This window comes from Cyprinus carpio, chromosome A3 (genome assembly GCF_018340385.1).
Source record: "Cyprinus carpio isolate SPL01 chromosome A3, ASM1834038v1, whole genome shotgun sequence".
Classification (NCBI taxonomy): Eukaryota; Metazoa; Chordata; class Actinopteri; order Cypriniformes; family Cyprinidae; genus Cyprinus; species Cyprinus carpio.
In genome coordinates, this window is record NC_056574.1 from 16557131 (window position 1) to 16565799 (window position 8669).

General features: G+C 34.2%; 1 protein-coding gene across 2 annotated transcripts; it reads right to left on the minus strand.

Annotated features, from left to right (window-relative positions):
• Nucleotides 1-1795: 1795 nt before the first annotated feature.
• Nucleotides 1796-7024, minus strand: zfand2a (zinc finger, AN1-type domain 2A). Of its 2 annotated transcripts, none has more exons than XM_019098966.2 (10): nucleotides 6869-7024; nucleotides 6202-6287; nucleotides 4836-4930; nucleotides 4603-4734; nucleotides 4370-4521; nucleotides 4164-4283; nucleotides 3581-3671; nucleotides 3408-3484; nucleotides 3156-3240; nucleotides 1796-2403 (listed from the first exon to the last, which is right to left on the minus strand). In XM_019098966.2, exons 2-10 carry the CDS (start codon nucleotides 6254-6256, stop codon nucleotides 2365-2367), a joined length of 846 nt encoding a protein of 281 aa, XP_018954511.1. In that variant the 5' UTR covers nucleotides 6257-6287; nucleotides 6869-7024; the 3' UTR covers nucleotides 1796-2364. The 2 variants fall into 2 exon arrangements, with proteins under 2 accessions (XP_018954511.1, XP_018954512.1); XM_019098967.2 differs by having other exon boundaries at nucleotides 3101-3240.
• Nucleotides 7025-8669: the final 1645 nt, after the last annotated feature.

Sequence of the window (8669 nt, forward strand, 5' to 3'; positions counted from 1 at the left end):
TCTTGTAATTAGGAGCGTTTGTCCTCCTAATTTAAAAAATTTAGGAGCACCTTCTGATCAATAATAATAATAATAATAATAACAATAAAACTGATCAAAAATTTGCCTTCCTAATATGAGGTGACATTTGCCTGAAAGTGATTTAAAGGGGCAATTTCTTTTTACCTTTGTAATGGCATTTTTCTAATTTTATTAAAAGTAGGCAGTGTTTCCTAGGATTTTTACTTGCTGTGGTTGCAGGACTATTTCCCATGGACCATGCCCCCTCCCTATACCCAAGAATCATGTGCACTCTGAATTTAATTTATTTTAACTAAATAAGACATGTAAATAGTAAATAATAAAATAAGAACAAATAATGACAATCAATAGCACAAACGAAACCAATAACAAAATAAAAATTAAATTAACAGTAATTTTTTTTCAGTTAGGTCTAACTATGATCTACTGTAAAATAACACCGGATATGCTTCACTGTATAATGAAAGACAGCAGGAGGCATATTTAGGCTGCTGTCTCTTTAAAGGGATACTCCACCCCAAAATGTAAATTTCATGTCATTCCAAACCCATAAAAGCTCCGTTCGTCTTTTGAACACAATTTAAGATATTTTGGATGAAAACCGGGAGGCTTGTGACTGTCCCATAGACTGGCAAGTAAATAACAGTGTCAAAGTCCATAAAAGATATGAAAGTCGTCGACAGAATACTCCATCTGCCATCAGACATGCAATCTGGGTTATATGAAGCGACGGGAACACTTTTTGTAAGTGAAGAAAACACAAATAACGACTTTATTCAGTAATTCCTTTGTCAACGGTCTCCTCTGTGTCTCTCCATATCACTGTATGCTGTGTATGCTCTTCTGTATCATCCGCACCACAAGGATGTACTGTTTTATTTCAAATCAAAGATAAATATATGTAGAAACAGCGCATTCTTGTGGCGCAGATGACACGTTTTTGTTTTCTTTGTTTTTTGTCTTTAAGTTTCTCTCTTAAAATCTAGAATCTAGGTAATCACTTCCATTATAAGCCACAGGAATTAAAGATTTAATTAAATAAATATATAAATAAAATAAAAATAAAAAAATGAGGGGGAAAGAAACATGTAGAGCATTGTTGTTGTTGTTGTTCCCCGTGACAACAGTCGGGTTATTAGCAGAGAACACAGGGTTCTACTGTTCTGACTGATCTGCTGAAATGCTTTCAAAAATGAATTGATTGGTAGTCATTTAGTTTGTTTTAAACCTACTTTAAAAAAAAAAAAAAAAAAAAAAAACCGTTATAAGAGTGCATACATTTTATAAATATGATTTATACATTTTATAAATAACATTTTATTTTTAAATACAAAATTAATAGAGTGCATAAAAATACTCCAAACCTTGTATTTATCCAAATACACTTTATATGTTCACTTTGTCAACTCAGAAATGTCAAAACTTTTTTATGGAGGTTTTTTTCTACTGGCAGTCTTTCCAAAAAAACAAAAACAAACCTGTCATCAGCTAAACAATCGGTATGTTGTTTAACAACATTACAATTGATCGAATGCACTGTACTTCTATCCCTCACAGCCTTATTTCCATTCCAGTCAAAAATATGGCACTAATCTGACTAAGGTCTATAGCTTGAAGTGGAAAGGTTGTTGTCAGACTTGTCACAATGAATGTAAAATGAAAATAATAATAATAAAATAATAATAATAAAAAATTCTGGATAATTCAAAATGGCAAAATTTTTATTATGTATCAAACAAAATGGCAAACCTGCATGGAATCGAATCACTAAATGTAAAATTGAAGAAACAATTTATTGCTCCATCAGTTCTGATAAGATGTCTTGTATCAATATATACACTGGTATCTTGAACCACATTCATCCCGGCAGAGAGGCATAGCTCCCATTTTGCACCCAAAATCTCAAATGTCTCTAATGTGACCACACTTTTACACTGCTTATGTATAACATCCACTCTTAAAATAAAATGTATAATGAAGACTAAAGTGTGTAATGTTCTGGTTAAGAGGTGTGATCAACAGAGAGTGAAATAAACACTTTAAAATAATTTATTTCAAAAGACATCTAGATTGACTGACAGATTAACATGATAGATATATAAAATATTTACATGAAGCACCACTTGCCAAAACGGCACAATTGCCCATCTAAGAAGCACAATACAGAGTGACGCGAAACAGAAAAACAACGGCAACATAACAGCCGTCAGATGTGTTGACTTGGGAAGTAGAAGCTTCATATGCTGGACTCAGAAATCCACTAGACATGTGCAGCTCACTGGGACATTATTGGTGCTTGTGTGCAGATTGAGGCAGATTACAGCTGGTCAGTGCCACCTCACATTACGACAGGCAGCAGCTGGTCTCTTTGACAACTCCTCCCTGTGGATTGAGAAGAGAATAAGAGATCAAGTATTTAATCACTGTAGTAGCATCTTTCACGGACATAATGACAAAACCTGATTGATGATGACATGACCTAAATGAGAGACTGAAGTTTGGCTGGTTAGCCCTGGTGATACGGTAAATATTTTAAATGTTTACATGCAACTCAGCGTTGATTATTAAATAAATCTAATTATTTTATTATTAAATAAACTTTGTTTTCGGCCAAATTAAAACTTTAGTTTCAGTGTTTTGAAATAAAATTCATATTAACAAGACGACAATTATACAAATATCAAGCCAAGTGTTTATTCAAATTCACATTTCAAAGAGACCATTTCAGCAAAATAGTAAAAGTACACATGCTTGCTTCTGTAATCATCTTTTCTCTCTCCTGAAATTATAACGCATGCAAACCCAATTCCAGTTCGAAAGCACACCCCCGCAAAATTTGAAAAATAATTATAATTGATAGGCAAACCTATTTTTTTTCTCTTTAGTTTCTTGTTTAATTAACAGTCCCTGTGTAAATATTGCAATGTTACTGCATTCCCAGATGCACACCCAGATGTTACCGCTCACCCAAGATGTGTTAGATGTTGATACTTAATGTTGATAGTCAATACAGACTATTTAATAGAGCCCGGCACCCAAAAGATTAGATGTAAACAGAGATGCCACTAGGGCTATGTACCTAGAAGAGGTCCTGTTAGCATAGAATGCTACTGACTGCTAAGGTTTCTGGCTACCTGTTGTCTCTGCTGCTGTCGCCTGTATTCTTCTTCACTAGCAGCGAGAGCCTGAGCTAAGGCCAGATCCTCCTGCTCCTGAGGGCTGAAATGCACAAAGTTAGTTACTAGCATAGATTTCAGATTTCAATATTATAGTTAAACATTTTCTTTTTTTTTTTTAAATGGCACACTTTCAATACTAAATGTAATGTTCAAAAATCATTTTAAAATCTGATGGTTTATTATTAGGGCAGAAGAGGTCAGAAATACCTTAGAGTAGGTTGGCTTGCCCGAGCTGATTCAGCCAGTGACATTTCCAATGCTCTCTGGAGGGCCTGCTCCTCCGTCTGTGAAATAAAACACAAATCATGGTTTAAATATAGTCAAACATAGTTTAAAAACTGACAGTGTATTTAAAATCAAGCTCAAAATGAACAACATACCAGGCCGACTTGAAATGACGCTGATGGGGGAATTACATTCTGCGCTGTTGGAGACACCATCGGAGAAGACGCAGCATTTATCCTTTGTGCACTGAGGGGCAACAGAGAGTAATAAGTACCTGAGAAAACACTCAAATGACTTCTATACACTACCATTCAAAAGTCTGGGACCAGTAAGATTTTTTTTTTTTTTTCATGAAATTAATGTTTTAATTAAGACATGATGCATTAAATCGATCAGAAGTGATAGTGATGACATTTACAATGATACAAAAGATTTCTGTTTTAAATAAATGCTTTTCATTTGAACTTTTTGTTTAAAGAATCATCATCGTTTCAACAAAAATATTTAGCAGCACAACTGTTTTCAACATTAATAATAATAATAAATGTCTCTTGAGCAGCAAATCACATATTAGAATGATTTCTGAAGGATCATGTAATGTTTGCCATTGCATGAATAAATTATATTTTAAAATGTTCAAATAGAAAACACTTATTTTAAATTATAATAACATTAGACAATGTTACTGTTTTAACTGTATTTTATCAAATGCATGAAGCCCCCCAAAAAAGTGCTTACCTACTGCTCTGAGGTCTAGTTCCAGTTACTCCATTGGACATGGTCCTACAGTTCCCTCTAGTGGATGATGCCGCAGCATTACTGGAAGAAGGGGCTTGAGCTCTCATTAGAGCAGCATGCCTGCAAAACAAACCCCACCATTACTAGTGGACTAGTCTTCCAGAGAGCTTAACTCGGCCGTATGAAAGCAAAACTATCGTACTAACCCTGATTTGGAGACTGGCTTGCCGTCAGTCTTACAGTCATGGTCGAGTGGATGTCTATGTTTGAGACAGTAGTTCAAGTGGCATTGGTCACATGTCACCCGGATCATTTCCTTCTGCTTGCAGCCACCTTTGGAGCATTTGTTTGTAAAGATCTGTAGGGTGGGAAACAATCAAGTCGGCATTCATTTTACAGAGATATCCTTTTCTCTCCTTCCTTTTTGTGGCCGGCCTACCTTTCGTTTCCTCTGAGCAGGGTCAGATTTGCAGTCTCTGTCTATGTGTTCCCCAACTTTGATGTCAGGCATTTCCCCTCTTCTAATGGGAATGGGGGTGTTGCACAACGGACATACAGGGACCTGGATATCCTGCACAAGGAAGCAAACATGTATAAGCCTCAACCTGTGTGTTTTAAGCATTGGTTAGGTTAAGGTTAAGATTATTATTTACTGAACACAATTATACACACCTTCTTATATGATGAAGTGCACTTGTGATTTGCATAAGTTATGTGGTCTTTGCAGAAAATTTCTTCACAGGCATCACATTTCATTGGAAGAAAATCTGTACACACAGGACAGTGAAAGTTTTATTTATCAACTAATGCTGAATCACTATATGACTAATGACCTATATGGGTTTTTCAGTGGCTGATAGAAATAATTTATCCACTAAAATTGATACACAAATATACACTAGATGTTAAAATTACAACAGAAATCAGAGTATAATTATCAGTCAGTGTTTTTGATCTTAAATTGGCCAAATATTGCTAAATTAATCGACCTGGCTGACACATTAGGCCACATTATTTTTGTTACACACTCTCCAGTACTTGATGCTGATTGGTCAATCACAGCACTTCTGAAAATGGCAGATGCCAAGAGCAACACAGAAAAACTCAACATCCATATTCCTTTATTTATTTATTTATTTAGGCTATTTGATTGGCAGCTGTGTAATACACAGATATTATCGTTAATTTTATTTATTTATTTTTTCCTAAGTGCCATGGAGTTACATTATAGCTATAATTTCAACTATTATTGCAAAAGTAAAAGCTAGCTAATATACAATTGTTTTTGTTAAATACATTTTTGAAAAAGAAACATTGAATGACGCATTTTGTTCTGGCATATATATTATACACTACCATTCGAAAGTTGGTTGTTAAGACTTTTAAAAAATGCTTTTGAAAGAAAAGCATTAAAACATCTTATGCTCACCAAACCTCCATTCATTTGATCAAAAATACAGTAAAAAAAAAAATTAACATTGTGGAGTTTTAATACAATTTAAAATAACTTTTCAATTTGAATAAACTTTAAAATATAATTTATTCCTGCAATATCAAATCTGAAGTTTCAGCATCATTACTCAAGTCTTCAGTGTCACATGATCCTTCAGAAATCATTCTAATATGCTGATTTTACAGTTGAAAACTTTTTCTCTGCTTCATTTTTTAGTGGAAACCATGATACATTTTTTTTCAGGATTCTTTGAATGTTCAAAAGGAACAGCAATCAGAATAGAAAACTTTTATAACAATATAAATGTATTTACTGTCACTTCTGAACAATTTTATTTGTCCTACCTGAATAAAAGTATTTATTCCTTTCCAAATAATCAAATTAATAAAGAAATCTGACCCCAAACTTAATGTTAATGTTTTTCATTGTTAAAAACATTGTTTACATTGTTGTGCTTCCTTTTAGTGGCCAGTGAAAATGTTGACAAGCAAAGTAAAAATCTGACAAATCCAAGCCAATAGAAAAAAACAACTTTATTGCTCCCTGCTCTATGGGACACGGTTTAATCAGACATTACAGGCATACCGAGACGTTTGCAGCTCTTCTCCGAGCAGTGCTCCCCGAGATCTGGAAACTCCATGGCACAGCGGTGACAAGCGCTCAGCAGCTGACTGCACACAGGAAATCAGGAAATCAGGAAATCAAACATCACCTCTGACCCACAGAGTGGCCTGTTGTCATATCAATCAAACAAGCTGCCAGTCCAAACATCAGGAATCCACACAACGAGGAAAACAGGGTTTAAATGCGGAAGGCCTGGCAAGAGTTAAGATGATCCTGTTTACTATATTAAGCTGAGGCTATTACGTTACGTAACTGTTGTGGCTTCACTATGAGCACCGAACGACTGAAGCTGAATCATACAGAATAATATGTGAACATCTCAATAGATGGGTGTTATAAACGGGTTGTTATAAACGCTATTGTAAGGGGGTGCGGACGATAAACGATTTCTTGGTTGCCATTAAGATGTGATACAATAAACTTGACCAGAAGTTAACATAATTTAACAAAAGACGGAGCCGGGTGAGGTTAAATCAAACGTTTGTTAATAAATCTAGTCTAAACAGGGCGATTTAATAAGCATAGAAAAACCAGGAATGACTGGTTGTCGTTTGTTTTGCGTTAAAAATGAACATTTTAACCGAGTTAACGTTATATTAATTGCTAAAACAGTAAATGTGTATCTTACCGAAATTGTGCGCAAATCCTCCTTGGGTAACGTTATGGCGTTCGTTATCTAGTTAAAGCTTTTATCTGTGAGCCGAACGCAGCCGCGGTGTTTGGGGTTTTGTAGTCGACTGCTGTTTTTTTGAGATGTCATCGCTGGGGGTGTGAAGCTGCTACAGGAGGCTGTTTTTTCAAAATAAAAGTACTCGGGGTTTATAAATTGTATTCGGCAGTTTATGGCAGGGTGTCCCACAGCAGCAAGCATCACGTAAGTTGCATGTATTTTATTTCTGCTGCGCTCTCCCCATTTGTCTCGGACAGCTCTTATTGATGTTGCCATTCGAGGAGAAAGTATGGAACAGAATTAATGACACACTGCAGTCATTAAGTGTTCGAATGAACTGCATCCTAATCTTAAACTTAACATCTGTTTTCCTTCATGAGTATGACTTCTAAAAGAAAAACATTTTTATTGATTTGTTTTTGTTATTAGGAAACTGTTATATTCATCAAACTAAATGGAGTAACTTAACTCAAAACACAATTTTGCTCATTTTCAAACAGCCTTTAAAGTTATTTATTTTATTTATTTTTTTAAAAAATCGATAATCCCACAGAACTGTCTCTGCTAAATGAATTTAACATATGATTGTGAAGGCCATTATTTTTTTCTTTCCATTTTTTTTTTATTTAAATTGTTTTTCAGTTTGTATACAAAATGTGTAAATGTAATATGTCAAGAACTTACTGTTGAATTCTGTAATTTTGAAAGTTAAATTATAAATAAATAAATAAATAAAAAAATAAAAAAAGTGGATGTAAAATGCAGTGTTGCTTTTTATAAGCGATCTGTGGTAGCCTAATTGTGCTATCCTGATTTTCGGGTGTGGATTTGTTTCTCTTCCAAACTGAGGGACATAAAAATAATCCACAATTATAAATACCGAATACTGTAAATCCAGTAAACCTATATTCAGTTGTAGTGTATTCTGAATGCAAACTATATACACAGACGGCGTGCCACTCGACAGGACCAAGGCTATAACCAGCCAAACATCTGGAATTTGCCAAATGTCCTTTTGTAGAGAGTATATAGTATAAAATTGAAAGTGGAGAAACTAATAACTAATCTGTGCATATATATATATATATATATATATATATATATATATATATATATATACACACACAAACAAACACACACACACACACACACACACACACACGCACAAATACTACATAAGGATTGTTTCATTTTTGGCTCAAATAACTAATCTGTGCTATTTTACAAGGGGAAAAGAAAAACATTAGCACTGACTGTTTAAGAGACTTTTACAAGTGAAAATCATCTTTTCAAAATTGTGCTTCCGGTACTGCTGTTCCTTATCGTTTCTGGCTTCAGATAGGCACGCCCTGACTAGTCACGTTCTTGCTGACGCAATCACGTTATTGCTGGAGATTTCCAGAAAATACCACCAGAGGCCGTGATTCAGCTTTTTTTTTTTTTTTTTGTTAAAAGAAAAACAAAAAACAACCATGGAGATCTCAAATATCTGAATGGGACATATACAAATTGCGCGTTGCGTAAATAACTATATTGAGACTGTTTTCTTAAGAAGATTTTAATATAAAAATAATACAACTAAAAACATACAGGAATTAATACAAAAGAATATACATGAGAAATAATCATGTTTAAATGTAAACTGTGTAATTATTTTAATGTGTATGTTTATGTAACTGTGCTTAATTGTTTGTATAACAATTTTTAGATTGTAACATAGCAAAGCATTGATCAGATTTATATCCTAATCTGTTCACAA

Coding starts and splice junctions, on each gene's coding strand:
- zfand2a (XM_019098966.2), bottom strand. CDS start 6,256: ATGGAGTTTCCAGATCTCGGGGAGCACTGCTCGGAGAAGAGCTGCAAA. Junction 4,735..4,835: donor GCACTTCATCATATAAGAAG/GTGTGTATAATT, acceptor TTCCTTGTGCAG/GATATCCAGGTCCCTGTATG. Junction 3,485..3,580: donor CGTCATTTCAAGTCGGCCTG/GTATGTTGTTCA, acceptor TTTATTTCACAG/ACGGAGGAGCAGGCCCTCCA.